Raw genomic sequence first — 22,882 nt, forward strand, 5'->3', positions numbered from 1 at the left:
ATTTTTCTTCTTCTTCCAACAGCTATTTGTCTACTACTAACTTGCTTCCTAAAGTAAAATTAAAGAGGGCCAAGACTCACTTGGCTTTGACTCTCTAGTCTTTGATATTCCCCCAGTTTCCTTCTAGGGATATACTCAATTTTACAGGCAATATATCACTTAGGGTGCACGAGCAGAGAAAGAAAAAACCAATTCTCCCTTTTACCAGTTCTGCTTCCAATGCTTTTATTTTGCTTTCATATGCAGCTTTTTGAGAAGAAAGCTCTTGCTGAGCCATTTCTTTTGCAATTTGGATTCCTTGCATCATTTCTTCCTTTGCTCTCAATTGTGCCTCTTTTATTTCTGCTTCAAGTCTACAAAGTAGCAAAATATTCACAGGATACATTGTCAAGAATCCTTTATATACCATAGTAGTTCTTAATCATATTAAAATGTTTTCATTAAACAAAAATTTAAAACCCAACATTTAATTTCTGACACTGTCAACAGTGTTCTTAAATTTTTATTGCTTTTAGAATGGCTTACGCAAAACAGTTTTATAAAAGGATGAAAATTTGCTTATTTCTTAGTTACTATAGCAGATGCCTGATATTTAAGTAAATATATTTTTCTAATCCTTTTTTTTTTTTTAAGATTTTATCCATTTATTTGAGATAGAGCGAGAGAAAGAGCGCAAGCAGGGCGGAGGGGCAGAGAGAGAGGGAGATGCAGGTTCCCCAAGAAGCAGGGAGCCCAATGCGGGGCTCAATCCCAGGACTGGGAGACCACGACCTGAGCCAAAGGGAGATGCCCAACCAACTGAGCCACCCAGGCGTCCCTATATTTTTCTAATCTTAAAGAAAATAAGTTATATAAAAATATTATGTCATAGTGAACATTGCAGTAAACATTATAGTTAACATTACAAAAAACACAATAACGGTAATTTTTTTTTTTGAGAGAGAGCACATGCATGCACGTGTGTGCGCATGCATGCACATAGTGCAGTAGGGGCTGAGGGAGAGGGTGAGAGAGAATATCAAGCAGACTCCAACTGAGGCAGAGCCCAAAACGGGGCTCAATCTCATAACCCTGAGGTCATGACCTGAGTTGAAATCAAGAGTTGGACGCTTAACCAATTAAGCCACCCAGATGCCCCCAAATAAGGGTATTTTATGTTTAACAATGGTTAGAACAAAAATTGTATTTCATATATCAATAACTTTTAATTCATGTTTAGGTCATAGGTTAGGGAAAACATTGAAATAACTCTAAAAATGATATGAGAGCTGATAAAATAGATTGTATATTTTCAACCATCTATAATAATTTGACATTTTGGTAAGTTAAAACATTAAATTAGGTTTGTCATCTTTCAATAGATAAGGGAAAAGCATCAAGGAGTATAAAAAACTAAAAGCTTGTTTCTTCTCAATAAAATCAATGCTCTAGGGGCACCTGGGTGGCTCAGTCAGTTAAGCATCTGCTTTGGCTCAGGTCATGATCCCAGGGTCCTGGGATCAAGCCCCACGTTGAGCTCCCTGCTCAGTGGGGAGCCTTCTTCTCCCTCTCCTTCCTGCTTGTCCTCTCTCGTGCTATTTCTGTCGCTCTCTCTCTCAAATAAATAAATAAAATCTTTAATAAAAATTAAAAAAAAAATCAATGTTTTAGCAACTACACTGTATAGAAATTTCCATTCCCAATTTCACTGAAAAAAAGAATATCAAAAGAAAGAAGGCTAGTGGTGACCAGGGCCTGGGGGGAACAGGCAGGGGGTGGGGTTGAGGGGGACAATGGGGAGTCACAGTTTTTTTTGTTTGTTTAAAGATTTTATTTATTTATTTGACAGAGAGAGACACAGCGAGAGAGGGAACACAAGCAGGGGGAGTGGGAGAGGGAGAAGCAGGCTCCCCGCAGAGCAGGGAGCCCGATGCGGGACTCGATCCCAGGATCGTGGGATCATGACCTGAGCTGAAGGCAGTCACTTAACCAACTGAGCCACCCAGGCGCCCGGGGAGTCACAGTTTAATGGGGACAGAGTTTCAGTTTGGGATGATGAAAAAAGTTCTGGAGATGAATAGTTTGATGGTTGTACACACTGTCAATATACTTAATGCCCTTGAAATGTATATTTTAAAATGGTTAAAATAGTGAATATTATGTAACATATATTGTACCACAATTTTTTTTTAAAAAGAGCAAAAGCAAGTTCAGACTTTTTAAAAGATAAGGTAGGATTAGCCCAGTCCATACTAGTCATTCTGATTCCTCCTCCCTTCATCCTCTCTGGTCATCAAGTGTGGTTGATTCTTTCTCCTTAATACTCTCTCTGACTCAACCACACTGTACTTCTCTTACTTCAACAATCTCTGAACAGCATTTGCAAGCTATACTTGCTCTGCCTCTAATTGGTTTACCAGACTTAGGTCATGGTGAGCTCTAAAACTGTGATTTTGTCAGGTCTCTCTCTTGTCTGCCTAATATCGTTAATGATTCCATATCCTTTAAGATAAAGTCCTAATGCTTTAGTATTTATTTATGTATACTTTACCTATTAGTTTACAAGGATACTGCTTAAATCAGAAATCCTACAATATTGCATGAGCTAAAGATGGGGCAAAGAAAACAAAAAGGTTACACTCCCCCATCCCGCTGGCTAACTTCCAACGGTCTCTGGGGACCCCATTCCAGGGGATGTCTTCTTGTCCCCTAGAAAACTTTGCTGATTCCTGGCCAGGACTAGGAGTCACCCCTCACTCCATAAACTGCACACAGTGCAGGACTCTGTCATGGCACCCTGTCACAACTATGTGTCAGCCCCATGAGATGATAAATTCCTCCAGTATAGTAGCTAAATTTCAGGTATTCTTTGTATTTCTAGTATAGTGATAGATACATAATATCTGCTCAATAAACGTCTGCTAAATCAATGAATGTACCAAGAGAAAAGATCATGTCACTAGAAATTAGCACCCAAAGAATTAACTGCCAGAGACTAGCACAATATGATTAACTCTCTCTTGTAGACCTCTCTCATGTTCTTACTATTTCATATCAACAAAAATACTTACTGTGATCTTTGTGCCATGAGCAACTCATTTTTTGCAAATTCAAAGTCTTTTGGACCCTCGATTATAAGAATATCTCTACCGGATGGTCTTTTTCCTTTCTGGACTTCTACTGGATGATTAAATCTAAAATAATGATCTCCACCAAGAATCACCCGATCACCCTAAAGCACACAAAAAATTTACTACTTGAGGTGAGTCTGAACCAAAAACTTACATGGGACAAATAATTAAGTTCAGCAATTCAAGACAGTCTAAGATTAGTAATAATAAACATAAAAATCACAGCAGCTAACATTTATTAAATACTTTCTATATGTCAATCACTATGTTAAACACTTTACATATACGTGATCTCATTTATGTCTCACAACAACCCAGTGAGATAGTACTATTATCTCGATTTGAGGAGTGAGGAAGTTAAAGAGCACAGAGCTTAATAATAACAACAAGCATTCACTGAGCTTACAATTTGCAGACATTGTGTTAAGAACTGTAGATGGATTATTTCATTTAATCCTCTGCTGCCCCCAAAAGGTAGGATATATATGAAGTGACCAACTGTCTTGGTTTGCCTGCAACAGACTGGTTTATGCCTGTTCTCTCAATGTAATTTTTTTTTAAGTTTTATTTATTTAAGTAATCTCTACACCCAACATGGGGCTCAAACTCAGGACCCCAAGATCAAGAGTCACGTGCTCTTCCAACTGAGCCAGCCAGGTGCCCCTCTCCCAATGTAATTATTAAAAATGCTCTCAACAGTGTCCTGACTTCAGTGATATACAATCACCCTAATTAAATAACTTTTTTCAAAAGTCACATAGCAAATAACCAGGGCTTACTTCCAAAGCTCAGCTCTTTTCTGGACACATAATGGTGCTGTCAGTAGTCAGCTCTTCAGGTACTGGTTTATAGTGATTTAACTTTTATCTTTGCACAAATGAAGGCAATTAATGAATTAATAGAAAAGAGAATTTTAGAACTGGAAAGTCCTTAATCTAGTTCACTACCTTATCTTACAGAGGAGAAAACTGGGACTCACATAAATTAAACTACTTGCCCAAAGTCAAACAATTTGTTAGATTTCAGCACTGGCTAACTTACATGATGTAATACTGTGGATTCCAAAATATGTTTTCCATTTATATATGTCTTTGCTTCTCCAACTGGGATGATACTCACTATTCCATCAAAATTTTTTATAGTACTGTTAAGATAAGAAGTACATTGTTATAATTACAGGACAGATGAAAAAGAAAAAGGCAATACAAGATAATCCTGCTTGGATTATTCCTTTGGTGTTGCTTCATATCAATTTGTGACAAAAATAACTTAAAATTATTTTATTTTGCTCCAACTACATTTTGAAGTTTTGGCAAAAAAGCCTGAGCAATCCCATCCATCAGTGCTGGGAAGAATTTTCATTGTATGTATTTTAACCATAACTACTTTAAAAAAAATACCGACCCTCTCCCCAAAAATAAAATAAAATGAAATAAATTCAAGGAAAAAACATTAGAATATTGACAATGGTTACAGATGAATGAAACACTTTTAAGTGTTTTATTTCTCTAATTTCTGGTTTTATGTATGAGTTTTAAAGATGAAAAGAAACAAACATTTTCCTTTTATGAAAAGTAGGGTAATACAGAAGAAAGAAAAGCATGGAGATAAAAACACACTCCTTAGTCATCTAATTAACTAGACCCTGACACTATGGAAAATCAGCTGTAAATGTTACATATTCCTTTGAATCTTTTTATTTGGAGAATAGGAAAGACACTCCAAAGTCCAATTCATCTTTGGATTAACTTGACAGAGAGGGAAAAAACTGCAGCAAAAGCTGAGTCCTAACCCAAAACCTCTAGCTGTTGATTAGGCTCTAAGATCTATAATTAAAGAATAACAGTTCAGTTGTAGCACCTAGAGAAAAGAGTCTGGAAGGAATAGCTCACCCCTCAGCAGTATGTCCCTCCCACCAGTCCACTGTTTTAACCAGGTAAAGGTTTCAACAGGATCTATTTGTTCTGATTCCTTCTCTCTCCTAGGTCTTTCAAAATTTCTTGGCCTGGCATCCTGAAACCTCCACAATCTGGCTTCACCACCAACATTCTTTATCCACGATTATTTCCCCATAAGAACCACATCTTACTCTTTTTTTTTTAAAGATTTTATTTATTTATTTGTCAGAGAGAGAGAGAGGGCAAGTGAGCACAAGCAAGGGGAGCAGCAGACTTCCTGCTGAGCAAGGAGTCCAATGTGGGACTTGATCCCAGGACCCTGGGATCATGACCTGAGCTAAAGGCAGACGCTTAACTGACGGAGCCACTCGAGTGTCCCTGAACCATATCTTACTCTTAATCATCCATATCAGTACCCTGAATTTGCCTTGACATCAGCTTCTCTCTTTTGAGTCATTTCTCTAACATAGGAAGAATGTTACCTCATCCTTCAAGGCCCAACTTAAATGCTAGAAGCTTATCTTTTTGGCTCAAGCAAGAAGTGGATTTTACTTCTAAGCATTAAGAAGGCAAGTCCCATATAACATTAATTTACATTGATAGGTACTGAAGTTCTTTTATTCATTAAGCCCCCATGTGCCAGATAGGTCTCAGCAATGAACATGGACATGAAACCAACACTCATGAAGTTCATGGTATAGTAAGACAATAGTGATAAGTGTACTAAAAGGGGAAATGCAGAGTGCCAGGCAAGCAGAGGACTTCCTACTCCCCTACTGGACTCCTAACACTTTGGGATCATGTTATGTATCTTTGTCACTGGTGTAAATAATACTACACTTATTTGTTATAGAAAACAGTTAACTAATAGAAGAACAAAAGGACCTGAAGAAGAAGGAGATTTGCATACCAGATATAAAGACATTATAAAGCTCAAATAATTAAGACTATGGAGTACTAGTGAGAAGAAAAAGACTTTGTTTTTGGTAATTTTTTATATGAACACTTCAGATCACAAAAGAAGCAATATACTATTTAATATATGATATTAGCAGAATTGGTTATTCACATGAGAAATAAATGAATTCAGACCCCTACTTCACACCAAACAAAAAATTCTAGACTACTTAAGGGCTTAAATGTGAAAACAAAACTTCAAAACATGTAGAAGAAAAGTTAGGAGAGGGGCGTCTGGGTGGCTCAGTCAGTTAAGCAACTGCCTTCAGCTCAGGTCATGATCCCAGAGTCCTGGGATTGAACCCCACATCGGGCTCCCTGCTCAGCGGGGAGTCTGCTTCTCCCTCTACCCTCCCCCCCTTCTTGTGATCTCAATCTCTCTCTCCCCCTCTCTCTAATAAATAAATAAAATCTTTAAAAAAGAAAAACAGAAATGAAAAGTTAGGAGAACATCTCTATGACCTCAATGTGGAAAGAATTTCTTAAACAAGACCACAATTGTTGTAATGGAAAAAGACTGAGGCTGTGTACTACAATAAAACAAAGAGCTTTGAATCAATCATAAGGCACCAAAAGAGAGTGAAAAGATAAGCCACACATGGAAAAAAGACTATTGCAACAAATAAAACAAAGGCTTGGCAATCAGAATATATAAAGAACTCTTATAAATTACTAAGAAAAAAACAAACAATCCAACTGAAACATGGACAAAAGACATGAACAGGCAAGTCCTAGAAGAGCAAACTAAAATAACCAATAAATACATGAAGAGATTTTTAGTCAAAGAAACGCAAAATGAATCCACAATGAGGTAACATATCATGTTCACTAGACTGGCATAAATTCAAGTCTGCCAGTACCAAGTGTTGACATGGATGTGGAGTAATAGACACTCTCAGTGGTGTGGAAGTAAAAATTCATAATCATTTTGGAAAACAATGTGAAGTTACTAAGTAAAGTTGAATAAGATATACCCTACAATCTAATATCTCAAGTATTTTTAGATATAATTTAAGAGTGTTTCCCAAACTTTAAAAATTATTATTATAGCATAATTAGAAAATCGTAATATTTATACAGCAGATTGTGGTCAATAGAAAGGTTGCTCACAGTTAGACATGACTAGTCTGGTAGGTAAGGCCTCCTAAGTTCCTACTGGCTAACCATTAAGGGCTCATATCTCAGTTTATCATCTGGGAAACTCACTCTAGAGAAACTCTTCACATTTGTACCAAGAGATATGTATAAGAATATGCATAGCAATATTGTGATAGCAAAAAATTAGGAACAACCCAAATGTCTATCAAGAGACAGACTGTAATAATTTAAAGGTAGATAAATGCACACAATAAGATACTTCACAGCAGTAAAAATAAAAGAACATCAAAATGAATGAATCTTGAAAACAACATGAAGCCAAAGCAGTTTGCATAAACTATCATCCCAACAATATGTATATAATCATTCAATTCATACGAACAAAATTCACATGAAACAAAAAATTTTAAATTTGTCAATCCAACCAAAAATCCTGCCATATAAGATGGATAGAAGTTTAATTTCTTGCCAATGAGTATAATTCCAAGAAATGATCCCTCAACCAACAGATCACATACACCAAAACAGAAATAGAGAGCATTACATTCTACCTCATATTGACAGTAATTAACCTATCTTCCTTACAAAACACTCAGACTGTCTGTTTTTCTTGGCTAAAAGATGCATTGGAAGGATTATACCAAAGACTCAGTATAAATGAATGCCTCATGTGAAGGAAACCATACATATCAAGATATGGAAGCCTACTAAAAAAAATGAACAGGAGCCTTTTTATTTTTAGAAGAATAACATACCAATGATCATCAGCAATCAGCACCCCAGATAACTGAATATCATGGCTTGAGTTTGGTTTATACTTTCCAACTGTCGTCGTTCCTTCTTTTATCATATATAATAGCATCTCTGATAGCTGAGGATCTTCATTGAGATTGACTAGGTTTGGCAAATGGTTGTCGATTTGAAATGTAATTCCTGCTTTCTAGTGGAAGTCAGAAAATAAATTAACCTTAACAAAAAGCAGCAAATTATTAAATCCATCTAAAATAAATGGTCTACCTTAAACATTAAAATCACTGTATGTGAAGTCTCAATAAAGGTTTCTTAGAATCTCTCTTTCATGATTTCCCTATGACTGTTACCATCATACTTCTTAGACTTTTAAGCTATGTTGCCCTTTCTTTGACCTTCACAATCCGTCACCCTCAAACTGTGCCTTTTCTTACTGATGGTCTTTAGAATGGATCAGTTCCTTTTGTTGCATCTTTGCTGCCCTCATCTTAGTTCAGACCCTTATTACCTCATACTTGAACTACTGCAGCAGCTGCCTGATTGCCCTGTCAACAATTTATCGTTTTCAGTTCATCTTACATCCTACACCAAATCAATTCTCCTGAAAGGGTATTCTCAAAATGTCAACTCCCTGGTCAAACAATTTCAATCACTTCTCTCTTCCTACAAGATAAAACTCAAATCACTTAGCCTGAAAATCAATAAACTAAACATAACACGCCCTGCCCATTTTATCTCTGTATGACCGTATACAAACTGCCCCTCCAATGAATCTGATCCGCACACCTTCTTCCGAGCACACCTTAAACTTCTGCACCTTTACTCTCAGACAATTTTCCTTTCCTAGAATGCACTCTTCCTTTTTTCTACCTATCAAAATCTTACCCAGGTTTCAAAGCCAAATCTTCAAAACTCAAATCTCACCTCTTCGTGAGGCTGGACTCACCATTCCCAAGGAATATTCTCCCTTCCTCTCAATTCTTATAGTACTCTACCTACCAGTCATTCGAAATATTTCCTTTACTGCCAATACCTTTGCTCTTGACCCAAGCTCTCCAATCTCTTTTAGAACCTCATTCCATTAAGGAGTTTTGATTCCTATTAAAAAGTTTAAGTGTCTTCCATCCTTTAAAGAAACAAAACCAAAATGAACGAAACAAAACTTCCCCACGATCTCACCGCCCCTTTCTCCGACTTCTCACTAGAGGTTTTCAGAGTTTACATGTATGGCTCTATCTCCTTAGTCACTCCTCAACCCACTGTCATCTGGCTTCTTTCACCACTACAATGACTTCATAATTTCACAATGCAATGCGCACATCTCAGAAACCTGGGCATCATTCTTGACTTTTCCATTTTCTTAACATACACACACAACCAAAAACACCCTCTGAGCCTATCAATTTTAACTCCTTTCTCTCTTTTGAATCCAACTCCTCCACTAGCCATTCCCACTGCCACTGCCTTACTCAAGCTCTCACCACCTCTGGCCTTCGCCATGGCAACAGCCTCCTAGATGAATAACCTTCCCAGCCAGCATCAGTCTTTCCTCCCTCAAATCCACCATTACCAGAAGAATACATTTAAAACACAAGTCTGCTCATGTCACTTCCTTTCCATTTAAAACCCTTCAGTGGCTCCCAGTCACCTAAATTTAAGTTCCTCACTATGTCATGATCTGAATCTTGCATCTCTCTCCAGTCCAATCTCTGTCACCAGCATTACTATACAAGTTCTGAATTCTGTGGACATCCAAGCTGTGCTGTCCCTTCATGCTTCTGAACATGGGATTCCTTGCTTAGAAATCTTGACTTCAGGGGCGCCTGGGTGGCTCAGTCGTTAAGCGTCTGCCTTCGGCTCAGGTCATGGTCCCAGGGTCCTGGGATCGAGCCCCGCATCGGGCTCCCTGCTCGCCGGGAAGCCTGCTCCTCCCTCTCCCACTCCCCCTGCTTGTGTTCCCTCTCTCGCTGTGTCTCTCTCTGTCAAATAAATAAAATCTTTAAAAAAAAAAAAAAGAAATCTTGACTTCAGTAGCCTAACAAAATCTCGCTTAGTTGTCCCTTTCTCTTTGAAGTCCTCCTTAATAACCATCCTCATCAAAGTTAATTACTCCCTCCTGTCTCTTGCTTCTCTTCCTTTTACATGGTTTTCATTGCCTTAGGTTGAACCATACTGGACTCCCGGTGTTCAACCATTTCTTACCTAAAAAATGGCAGCATCATATGGTTCAACCTAGTCAAGTCACACTGCATTTCAGTCATCTATTTACATTGTAAACCTCCCTTTAGATGACATGCTCTTTGAGGGCCAAAACTACATTTTATTCACCTTGGCTTCCCCCATGCCTGGCACAGAAAAAACATTTAATATTTGTTGAACCAAAGTGAATAGAATTAGACGGTTTGTTTATATTTTAACTTTCCAACATAGCTATGGGCTCTAAGTATATTAGAATCTTGACCTCAACACTTCTTTATACTATTCCTCTTTATGGTATTGCTTGGCATAGAGTCAGTATGCAAGGAGTATTTGAGAAATTAGATTTACATATTTACTGTCATCTTTATTTAATTTTTAAATCAGTTTAGAGAGTTGAAATGATACCTGTAACTCCTTTGTCTCTTGAAGTTTTCTTCTTTCAGCTTGTTCAAATTTTTCTTTCCATGCTCTTTCCAAAGACAAACAAAATAATAGAGTTAAAAATATCCAGATGCATAAGATTGAGAATTAAAGACAATCAATAAAGATTAAGAAACCACTTAGGAATATTTAAAATATGATAGTCTGGGGATGGACTGCTCTATTCATACAGAAAGTACGAAAACAGAGCCACAGATCCCTCCTAAAGTCCTCCCTCTCCACAAATCCCAGCCCCACCAGTCCAATGATTCCAGGCAACACATTGACATCTAAAATATTGACTATATTCCACCTTTGCATTTCTGCCATGTCTCTCTCCTGTTGATGCAGTTTCATTCTTAAGGATGTTATTTCTTGCCGGCACAGCCTATATCTTTCAGGGTCAATATTTTGACTGTTTCTTTGAGCAGCTTTTAGCTTTTCGATTTCCGCTTTCAATTCTAAATATTTGTAAAAAGATGCATGATTAATAACATTTGATATATAATCATTACCACAGTAGGCATAATCCTCCAATCTTATTTCAAGTTTTATTTATTTATTTTTTTTTTAAAGATTTTGTTTATTTATTTATTTGAGAGAGAGAATGAGATAGAGAGAGAGAGAGCATAAGAGGGGGGAGGGTCAGAGGGAGAAGCAGACTCCCTGCTGAGCAGGGAGCCCAATGCGGGACTCGATCCAGGGACTCCAGGATCATGACCTGAGCCGAAGGCAGTCGCTTAACCAACTGAGCCACCCAGGCGCCCTTCAAGTTTTAAATATTACTAAATAAAATAGAATATTTACAGAAATCAATTTTACTTTACTTACATTACCTATACATTTCTACTTAGTCTTAACCTGAAAAAGTGCTCCCATCTTTATGAATTTCCCCCCTCATAAGTAGTATGGCCATATAATGTATTGTTCAAAGTGGGACACTTTTGAGAAGCACCTTATTAATCACACTGATGCAGCAGACATAAACCAGGATTGTCCCAAGGCAAACCTTACTTATAAAGACATGCTGGATAAAAATCAAAGATTTTTCAAGCTGGAGTTCAGAAGACTTATTTTTAATGAAAATAGCCCTATTTGTGAAAGAGAGGGGACTCCAAAAGGGAGACGATGGACTATGATACAACCAATTCGTTCTTCTCTGGCCTGCTTGTCTGAAGACCATTCGTCCTCTGCTGCTCAAAAGGGCCAGAGGACAAAGAACTATGAAAAGATGGCAGTTCCACATATGCAAAGAGAAAACTGCTCAAATCAAGGTTCCTTGCAGGTACTCAAGTCCATCCTAAGCAGGTGATTCCCAAGATATACACAGAAAGTAGTACTGAGCATAAATGAAGTTAGGCCTATGCTAAAAACTCAAGCCTTTAGATCACTGTCCTTTAGATCAATGAACTAAGCAAGAGTAGAGCTGATAAACAGAATGACAATGGAGGAAAGGTCATTAGAGGAAAAGGCCACACACATCTATGACTCAGTCTGTAAGATTATTTTTCTGTGCTTGCTATTTCCCCTTTACCTACTCTCTATTTTCTGTCTTTTTCTGCTTGTTTTCCCCTTCCTAATTCTCCTTCCCATCGTCCTTCCATCTCTCTTCCACCGTCATTGTAGAATGATGACTAGTATCTATTATAAGTAGGTATGAAAGAAAAATCTTTAATTTTCTTAAATTGCGTACTTTCATGACTGAAATTAATATTTGAGATTTAACTGTTACAAAATAATTAAAATGTTTAGAAAAATCTTCACCTCTAATTAACTTAGCGTTCATATCTTCATTTACTTTGGCGATATTGACTATCATATGGGCTTGGCTGGCATATCTCAGTGTGCTTAATGTTTCTTCAATGTTGTTGGCAGCAGGACTGATGGTAGCGATCATTGCAGTTTTTGAATTTCCACCCAGACTTTCTTTTAACAGCCTTCAAGGAAAAGAAGTTATAATTAGACTTTGTGTCTACAACAACCTAATAGCAGTAATTATGTAGAAAGCACAAAACAAATTAATAGGATATATAATACAGTATTATACTCTTCACTCACATACCATTCAGGACTTTTTTTTTTTTTTTTTTTTAAAGATTTTATTTATTTGACAGAGAGAGACACAGCGAGAGAGGGGAACACAAGCAGGGGGAGTGGGAGAGGGAGAAGCAGGCTTCCCGCCAAGCAGGGAGCCCGATGCGGGGCTCGATCCCAGGACCCTGGAATCATTACCTGAGCCGAAGGCAGACGCTTAACGACTGAGCCACCCAGGCGCCCCCAGGACTTTTTATTTATTTATTTTAAGTAAGCTCTACACCCAATGTGGGGCTTGAACTCATGATCAAGAGTCACATGCTCTACGGACTGAGCCAGCCATGCACACCACCATTCAGAACTTTTGTGGTATTTGTACTTATTTTTAGATCTCATGAATATTTTGTTTTCCCTTATACTTTTTATATTGTTTCATGAAACAGTAACTGAACCAAAGATTTAAAATATGGTTAACCATCAGATATTTAGTAAGATACCACTTCCCACTCCCCAGACTAGACTGTGAGCTACTTCAGGAAAGAAACTATGTGTGTTAGTCATCTTGTATTTCCAGTGCTACCACAACCTTTAGAAACAGGTGCTCAATAAATACTGAAAAGGATGAGTGGGCATATAAACAAAAATTTTGTTTTCTACAATATGCAAAAGCCTTCTTTTAGAGGAAAAAAGATAGAATGAGACTAAAACACCTATCTTTATTAATACAGAATGAATTTCACTCTTCCTAGCTTTCAAAAGGCACCAAGAAAAAAATCAAATTTTTCCTTAAATGTTTTCAGGTGACAACTACATTCCTATAAACCAATTATAAAGCACATAGCGGTTGGGAGGGCCTGGGTGGCTCAGTTGGTTAACCGTTGACTCTTGATTTCGGCTCAGGTCATGATCTCAGGGTCCTGAGATCGAGCACCGCATCGGGGCTATCAAGTAGAGATGCAGTCCTTATGAGAATTATATATTAATAGCTTATCACAATTGGATATTAAATCTATACAGATGTAATTTGAATGTAATGTATCTGATTAATGAAAACATATTCATTAACAAAAATACTTATTGAACACTTAAATGCTAGTCAGTGGGTGCCACACAAAACAATTTCACTTTACACACATAGCAACATGTTTGGTGGTATCATATATGCTCAAACATTAAGCACTAAAAACATTAAGTATAGTACTAGTTGCTTACACTAATACAGCACATACTATGTATTAAGAGTATTATAGTAGTTATTTAATCTTCACTATAACCCTAAAAGGTAGGTATTGTTATTATCCTCATATTACAGATGAAGAAAGAGACTAGAGCATTGAGTGATTTACCGAAGTCGCAGAGCTTATAGGATGCAGAGCCACGATTCAGATCCACATAGTTTGACTCTAGAATTCACACTGCTAACCACTTGTTCTCTGTCCCAAGGCTATATGAAGTCAGTCTATTGTTCTTCTCCCCATAGTATTCAGTACATTTTATACAATTCTTTGTACTTCAAAAGATACTTGCCATGTAAGAACAGATTCACGGTAAGGAATAAAAACTCTCTTTCGGTTTGCTTGTTCAGAAAGTGCAGATATAACCTTTCCCAATGTGAGCAAGGACTTGTTAATACTCACACCTTCCTGTACACAAGATAAAAACATCTAATTTAAAATAACTGCTCAGCAATACATTTATTTCACAAAATATATTCCTTCCCTTATATGATTACTGAGTAAATATTTTCTTCCATAAACTACCAACTTTCTTACAACTCAAAATTTACTAATTTTCTTTGAAAAGTAAACATAACGAAAAAGTAAAGATCTCTCTTTAAACCACAGCAATGCAGTCTATAAACTACAGATAGAGTTTTTGTTTTTGTTTGTTGTTGTTAAATATATTTAGTTTGCAATCTCCTAAAAATAATGCCCTAGGGAATAAGTCTTATTAAAATGAGAAAAGCCTCATTTTTTTAAAAAAAAGATTTTCTTTTAAGTAATCTCTACACCCGGCATCGGTTCGAACTCACAACCTCAAGATCAAGAATCACATGCTCCACTGACTGAGCCAGCCAGGCACCCCAGAAAAGCCTCATATTTACCTTCAGTCGATCTCCACTAGTTCGAGCTGTGGAGCAGCGCTCACTGCCCGCCAGATCTATCAGGTTTATCCGACTCGTTATTCTGTGATCATGTTCCTCCCCTTCCACAGATTCCGTCTGCAGCAAAAGGACATTAATATAATATGTCATAAGTTTGTCCATGATTTGCTATCGATGTAAGTCTTGAAAGGGAAAGTTATACAAGATTATAAACCACTCATTTATTTTTGAAACTATCCCTTCACAAATGTGTGATCATTTATAATTTATAATAAACATTCAAGAATAGGGGCGCCTGGGTGGCTCAGTCGGTTAAGCATCTGGCTTCAGCTCAGGTCATGATCTCAGGGTCCTGGGATCGAGCCCCGCATCAGGCTCCCCCTGCTTGTGCTCTCTCTCTCTCTGTCCCAATAAATAAATAAACTCTTTAAAAAAATAAAAATAAAAAAATAAACATTCAAGAATACATGGAGCAATGCTTGCATTATGCCAAAATAAAAGAAATAAATTTAAAGAGATAAAAACTCACAACTACCCAATTATATTAAGGAAACAACCATAAATAGAGCAAAAGCTTAGTGTACAAAGGTGTTATTTATCTCAGCATGAGAGGAGCAATTAATACTTATTAATAATAAAAATATTTAATTTATTTAAGTAATCTCACCACCTAACATGGGGTTCGAACTCATGACCCCAAGATCAAGAACCACATGTTCTTCAGACTGAGCCAGCCAGGCACCCCAAAGGAGCTAGGTATTTAAAAGCAACATAAATGGCCCACAGTAGAGGAACTGGAGTAGTCCATGGAATATTATACAGCTATGAAAAATGATTATTTGGTGAAGAATTTTAATTTAATTTAGCATAAAATTATTGAAGATTTTGTAAATTTGTTTAAATGTGATTATAAAACAACTAAAATATTATACACCAAAATATTTAGAGGGGCTTTGAGTAGTGGAACCTATGGCTGAATTTTTAAAAATCTTTGACTTTCTGATACGTTTTTCCAAATACTGTACAATTACCATGTATTGAAAACATATCATACATTAATGTTATTATCATATTAATATCAATGATATAATAAATTAATAATCATATATTATTGAGTTTTCAAACAGTAAAAAAAAAAAAAAAATACTGCCAAATATACCAAAAGTCATTCAGTTACTGTGTACACTAAAATCCAATTATGTTATATATTATGTTATCATATATTTATATTATCTTAATATAATCAAGAAAAAGAATACCTTGGTCTGGGTCATCACCAGGGTGAAAACTGAATGCGATCGGGAGCTTTTATCATTCATACCAGTAGCAGCAGTCGCTCTTTGTTTATTTCCCAATTCTAGCCAACTCTTACAAGAAAGAAGAGAGGGAGGTCAGAACTGCAAACTAAAATTTATTGGAACAAATTAAGAAACAACAAAACTAAGCATGTTTGGCAACATATACGCACTTTATAATCTGTTTATGAAATGAAATTAATAAATGTTTGTCATTTAATAATTTGTATTCCCATTGTCAGTTTTGCTTCCATCACAGATATCTGAATCAGGAAATTACACCTCTAAAAGACTATTTCAATAACACTAAGCTGCTATGATAGGCAATTTTTATTTTTACTTCAGAAGAGTAATTCCTTGATTGAAGTTTAATAAACAAAATCAGCTCATAATGAATTAATAAGATTAACCTTCTATTTATGCAAGTAGCAATTAAGGAGAAATATTCTTATGAATACTTATGATTATGATCTTTTTTTTTTTTTTTTTTAAAGATTTTATTTATTTATTTGACAGAGAGATACACAGTGAGAGAGGGAACACAAGCAGGGGGAGTGGGAGAGGGAGAAGCAGGCTTCCCGCTGAGCAGGGAGCCCGATGCGGGGCTCGATCCCAGGACCCTGGGATCATGACCTGAGCTGAAGGCAGACGCTTAACCATCTGAGCCACCCAGGCGCCCCTGATTATGATCTTTCTATCTAATGGAAGGAAGATAAAATATAATCAATCTTACCTGGATATCAGAGTAAGAACTGACAACATTCCTATTTTTAAAAGGAAAAAGACAAAATTGTTTTTACTGATAATTACACTTTTATTCTCATAAAATAATCATACTCTTTCAATTACATAATTACTCTCTGAAGACCACAATTGAATAATTCATAGATTATACTGAGTCTCAACAGAATCTTTCACTATCTCCATTCTTAAAGGGTAGAAAATGTTTTAATTTTACCAAAAAGTATGTCTTTTATTAATGAAGCAGTTTAGCTCTTAACATATTCAAGTCTAAATCATGAGACCAAAACATATACTTGACATATGTAGGGGTGGGTATGCTAGTATGTATGGGTCTCAACATAATCCCAGATTTATTGAATGGAGCTAAATCCATACCTAATCACTTTCCCTTTCCTTTAAGAAAGCATTTGGAGTGTTGAAAGATGAAGTAAATGACTCTTAGCATGATTCACACTCTCAACACTAAACTCATTTTAGCACCTTCTCCCCTCTTCAGCTTGAAGTAATAGATATAAAAAGCAGCTCGAGAGGGAGCTTAACTTAATGGGGAAAGGGGATACAAGGGAGAAAAATCAAATATTTCACACACAGTATAACTCAGGCACTTTACAGGTGCTGTGAAAGATATAAACAAATACAAAAACAAGCAGCTAACACTCTAGTTGGAAAGAGAGGAAAAATTAATTGAATACTATTAAGGGTAGGAGGTTAGATAAGTATCCAGGCTTTCAAAGTTGGGGAGGCAAATGAGAACAACATTCATTCTATTCATTACTTTTCTCCTCCTTGCTTTTGCTGAGCCAAACACTTACATTGACAAAGCTTCAACATACGGTCCAGAGACAGGATGCTCCCTTACTCTCAGCTAACAGAAGCAAACATTAGCATTATTAAGGGCATAACAAATATTTCATATAAACACAATTTTAAATGATCTTTTCTTCTATATTTGGAGTTTAAGGCAAAGAGATTTGCCTTTACCTGACCCAGAGATAAATATAAAAGTTCTCACAAACACAAATCTGTAAAGCATTGACACTGCTTCAGGATCACAAACTTTTCACAATATGCCACAGTTCACCGCAGCATCAAATATCTTACTAGTTCCTATTCTTAAGACATGCAGTAGCCATTATCTCTAGGCTTTTAAATATTAGCTCTCCAAAATATATTCAGTAAATTTCAGACAGTTAAAATTTTTTCCAGTTTTACACTGTATGTTTTAAACTTTGTAACTAGAAATTTAAAACACTTTTAAGTCAAAGAAGAAAATGCCAAGTTTAAAAAAAATTTTTTTTTTTTAAGATTTTATCTATTTATTTGACAGAGAGAGATACAGCGAGAGAGGGAACACAAGCAGGGGAGTGGGAGAGGGAGAAGCAGGCTTCCCACCGAGCAGGGAGCCCGATGTGGGGCTCGATCCCAGGACCCTGGGATCAAGACCAGAGCCGAAGGCAGACGCTTAACGACTGAGCCACCCAGGCGCCCCCCCCAGGTTTAAGGTTCTTGATGTTACAACAGTAAGCCACGTGATTTTTGGTTTTCTTTTTTTAAAGATTTTATTTATTTGACAGAGAGAGACACAGCGAGAGAGGGAACACAAGCAGGGGAAGTGGGAGAGGGAGAAGCAGGTTCCCCACCGAGCAAGGAGCCCGACACGGGGCTCGATCCCAGGATCCCGGGATCATGACCCAAGCCTAAGGCAGATGCTTAATGACTGAGCCACCCAGGTGCCCAGCCACATGATTTTGAATAAGTCAAGGGACCTCTTTAGATTTTAGTTTCTTGCTCTCCAATGTCCTTTTCAAAATTAAAAATTTTACATCCTTTTAAAGAAAGGACTCTATTTATTTGAGAGAGAGCATGCAAGCAGCGGGGAGGGGGGATGCAAAGAGAGAGAAAGAATCTCCAGCAGACTCTCTGCTGCGCTGAGTGCGGAGCCTGATGAAGGGCTCAATCCCACAACCATGAGATCATGACCTGAATCAAAATCAAGAGTCGGAGGCTTAACCAACTGAGCCACCCAGGTGCCCCCAAGATTTTACATTTTGATAGCAGTTTTTAAAAAAGATTATGTAGGGGCACCTGGGTGGCTCGGTCGGTTAAGCATCTGCCTCCGGCTTGGGGCATGATCCCAGGGTCCTGGGATCGAGCCCCACATCGGGCTCCCTGCTCAGCAGGAAGCCTGCTTGTCCCTATCCCACTCCGCCTGCTTGTGTTCCCTCTCACGCTGTCTTTCTGTCAAATAAATAAATAAAATCTTAAAAAAAAAATGATTATGTATTTGTGGAACTTCCTATTTCACAGAAAATATTATGTACAAGATACCAATTTACTAAATAATCTATTAAGATACATATTCTATAATAACAATACAATTTTTAAACTTCTACTGCTTTTTGGCTTTAGGGATTTAGTGTTTAAGTGGTCCAACTAAATCTTGAAACAAATATTTTATCTTTAATTTTGATACAATATTTGATTTAAAAGAGGCTAAATTTAATAATTAATTTAATTTCCACTAACAATAATGTTTAGCTTATTTACTATTTATTTACTCATTTAGACTGTAGATCCCAAGCATTTGCTATCATATAATAGCAATTTTATTTATTTTTTTTAAAGATTTTATTTATTGGGGTGCCTGGGTGGCTCAGATGGTTAAGCAACTGCCTTCGGCTCAGGTCATGATCCCAGGGTCCTGGGATTGAGCCTCGCATTGGGATACCTGCTCAGTGGGGAATCTGCTTCTCCCTCTTCTGCTCCCCTGCTTGTGCGTGCTCTCTCTGTCAAATAAATAAGGATTTATTTCAGAGAGAGAGGGAGAGCACAGAGGGAGAGTAAGAAGCAGACTCCCCACTGAGCAGAGAGCCTGATGCGGAACTCGATCCCAGGACCCCGAGATCACGATCCGAGCCGAAGGCAGACGCTTATGTGGCTGAGCCACTCAGGTGCCCCTAATAGCAATTTTAGTAAAATTGCAAGCCATATAGATCATCTTGAGAACTAGTATAACTATATGCATTTATAAAAACAAATTAAAAACAAATCATAAGTTGTTTTAATCTTACTGGTTGCTTTCTCTGCCCGTTTTCGCCTTTACAAACCAGAAGGTCATGAATTTTTTCATTATATACTTCAAAAAAGCTCATTTCAAGGTGGTAGCTGACCTAGTAGGAGGAATAGAAACACAGCATGCAACTTATTTTAAAAATCCTTGCATTTTTTGCAAATTATATATCTGATAAGGTTCTAGGATCCAGAATATATAAAGGACTGTTACAACTCAACAGCAAAAAAAAACAAACAACCCAATTTAAAAACGGGCGAAGGACTTGAACAGACATTTCTCCAAAGAAGATAAGTTCTACTTACTAAGATCTCTCAAATGTTCAACCGTGCAGTCACTACCCTAGTCTAGCCCCTTGTCATACCTTCCTTACACAGTTTACAAGTCCCACAACTGGTCTCTTTGCATCCAGTTCTACTTCCTTTCAATCCATTCTCCACACTGCAGCCAGAGCTATATTTTTTTTTAAAGAGCAAAGATGATCACTTGACTTCCCTGCTTAAAATCCTTCCATAGCTTTCTAGATTCCTGGAAGCAGGGTGTCATAAAGTCCTTCACAAGCTGAGTTCTGCCTGCCTCTCTGGTTTCATCTTTTGTCACCCTCCACTCTCAAATTCCATGCTTAAAGCAAAGTAAACAATTTATAGATTCCCAAAGGCTCCCTACATTCTTGCTTTCAAAGCTTTGCACATGCTGCTCCCACTGCCTAGAATGTCTTCCGCCTCTTCACCAAGCTAATAACTGCTATGTTTCCTTCAAAAATAAGCTCAGTTGTCCCTCATCTAAGAAAACCTGGCTCCCTCTAATCTTATATATTCTCAAAGCGCACTGTTCTTACTCTATCATAGTATTTATTTTAATTTATTTAGCAGTAAGTTGATTGTACTTGGCTATTTACTGATTCATTCCTCCATTATACTCTCCTAACGACAGGGACTGGGTCTTTTAATTCCATATTCCCAAATCTTGCACAGTATTTCCCCAATTTCCCTTATCATAAGAATCACTAGGGGGAAAGTACGGAAACTATAAATTCCCAGCTGTAGCCCAGATCAACTAAATCAGAATCTCCAGGAGAGATTTTTTTTTCGCAAATGTATACATACACACACACACACACACACACACAATCAAACACACACACGAAAAACTGCCCCGACACATTTCTGGTAATTCTTATGATCAAGCAAATTTGGGGAAAAGTGATCTACTGCTGGGCAAACAGCGGGTGCCCAGTAAATACTGGCTGCATGTACGAAGGAATAAGAGAAATGGGAAGCCAGTACAGACTTTTCAGGTGTAGGGCAGCGTAAAGAGCATGGCTTTCGAAGCTGAATCTGGGCTCAAACTTCAGCTTCACTACTCTCTGCTTCATGTTGTTCTGAAGTTTATGTCTACTGTCCTTAGTTAAGTCTGTGTACCCACCTGACTACAAACATGTACGGGACATAACTTCCGCATTATAAGCCACTACACATACATAAAAGTAATAAAGCCGAAAAAGCTAGAGAAGACAGAAGAGATGATCCTTCTATCACTGCCCAACAAGGAGAATTTATTCTGCAATTTTGAATCTCCAACCTCTCCTCCATACCACTGTTCCACAGGAGCATGACCTAGAACTTAAAATTACATCTTCCATTATTTCCTTAGTGGTGTTGACTCTGATTTTAATTTGACTGTTTCCTAATCTAATATGAAGGCTTACAGATGAGAACATACCTCTTGAGTTTGTTTTTTGGCTACTTGAGCAAAAAGATCTTCACAAAACCTTGGAATTATTCCTGGTTCTTCACTAAGTCCCATCATCCTGGAAAATACATAATGAATGGCAGGGGTGGGGGGTTGATAAAACTAGTTTTTTTAAAATTCTCTTTGGTGAAATGGGTTGGGGGAGTGAATGGGAAGCAAGCTAATTAAACTGTGTTATTAATATCTAATAACCTAGGCTCTGAAGTCGGATCTTCCTGAGTTCAAATCTTGATCTCACCACTTATTAGCTCTGTGACCTCAAACAAGATACTTAACCCCAGTAAACCTCAATTTCCTCTTCTATAAAATGGGAATAAATAAGAGGTATCTAATTCAGAGAGTTGTGAGAAAGTACAAGCAGAGCCTTTAATATATATATACCATTTATTAGATGACTACTTTTAATTCTCACAATAATATTTACAAAATAACCTCTCCAGGCTTGGGTTTACACAAGACATATTATGTACAGTAAAATGCGCCAATGACACTTACAAAGTAAACAGTATCTCTTGCATAAGCTGAAGCTCAGAGGTTAAGTAACGTGCCCAAGTTTGCACAGAACCAGTATATAAAATGGATGAGATTTGAGCCCAGATCTGTGTGGTTTCAAAACTACATTCTTTCTATCAAAACTACATTGTTTCTCACCAAAGACTGAAACATTCTCAATAACTGTACTTGGAATAACACTTACGTATATGATTTTCCAGAGCCGGTCTGACCATAAGCGAAGAGACAGGTATTGTAGCCTTCAAAGGCACGCTCTAGGAGGGGTACCGCTAGCGTCTCATAAACAGTCATCTGGCTAGCATAGTTGGGATGGCATTCATCAAAAGACCAGAATGCAACATCATAAATAAAATTATAAACTTGTTTCATGTCAGGATGTTCCACAGCTATTTCTTCCCCATTCATGAAGACCACCTGGGATGCTTTTTCAACCTTCTCTCTTCACAAAGAAGCACAGAGAAAAATATAAAGTTACCGTGATTATTTTGAGTATTATTCCATAGAATATAATAAGAACCTCAAAACTAGTTAAATACAACATTCCTCCAGAGCAAGATAATTTAGTTTTATGTGGAAAATGTAGACCAGCTAACGCAATTATAGTGGGTTTCCAAATATAGATTTCCTACAGCTCCAGTGCCACCACTTAAAGGGAAAATGGAGTCCCAGATCTGTTGTCTGAAAAATCATCCTACTTTTACAGGATTTTCCATCTTCCTTTTTCTCTTGAGCTCTCCCTTCGTCCATCCCACCTACTATAATCTACCTATACTCTTCAGTCCAAATCTGGAAACTTTTTAATATATTTTAAAGATGTTTCAGAGGTGCAGATCTATATAAACCTGACATGAAATGCAAATATAATTTCAACAAACTCAGTTAAATATAAGTCTCAATCATAAATCTCTTTGGGCTACTGCCTACTGTTACTGTTAATC

The 22,882-nt window shown here is 37.2% G+C and overlaps 1 protein-coding gene across 3 annotated transcripts in view; it reads right to left on the reverse strand.

Moving 5' to 3' along the window:
* Positions 1–22,882, reverse strand: part of KIF14 (kinesin family member 14) — a 58,136-nt gene that overhangs the window by 30,165 nt on the left and 5,089 nt on the right. For all 3 annotated transcript variants that reach the window (XM_081824961.1, XM_081824963.1, XM_081824962.1), the window contains exons 3-17: positions 22,129–22,383; positions 21,402–21,489; positions 19,681–19,779; positions 17,422–17,474; positions 16,599–16,629; positions 15,830–15,937; positions 14,571–14,687; positions 13,994–14,109; positions 12,197–12,369; positions 10,746–10,893; positions 10,418–10,481; positions 7,819–8,003; positions 4,152–4,254; positions 3,051–3,211; positions 206–353 (exon numbers count right to left, since the gene is read on the reverse strand). In XM_081824961.1, the coding sequence (XP_081681087.1) occupies positions 206–353; positions 3,051–3,211; positions 4,152–4,254; positions 7,819–8,003; positions 10,418–10,481; positions 10,746–10,893; positions 12,197–12,369; positions 13,994–14,109; positions 14,571–14,687; positions 15,830–15,937; positions 16,599–16,629; positions 17,422–17,474; positions 19,681–19,779; positions 21,402–21,489; positions 22,129–22,383 (1,849 nt within the window). The remainder of the gene's footprint in view (positions 1–205; positions 354–3,050; positions 3,212–4,151; positions 4,255–7,818; positions 8,004–10,417; positions 10,482–10,745; positions 10,894–12,196; positions 12,370–13,993; positions 14,110–14,570; positions 14,688–15,829; positions 15,938–16,598; positions 16,630–17,421; positions 17,475–19,680; positions 19,780–21,401; positions 21,490–22,128; positions 22,384–22,882) is intronic.

Source organism: Leptonychotes weddellii, chromosome 6 (genome assembly GCF_054177405.1).
Source record: "Leptonychotes weddellii isolate Sample4059 chromosome 6, ASM5417740v2, whole genome shotgun sequence".
Lineage (NCBI taxonomy): Eukaryota > Metazoa > Chordata > Mammalia > Carnivora > Phocidae > Leptonychotes > Leptonychotes weddellii.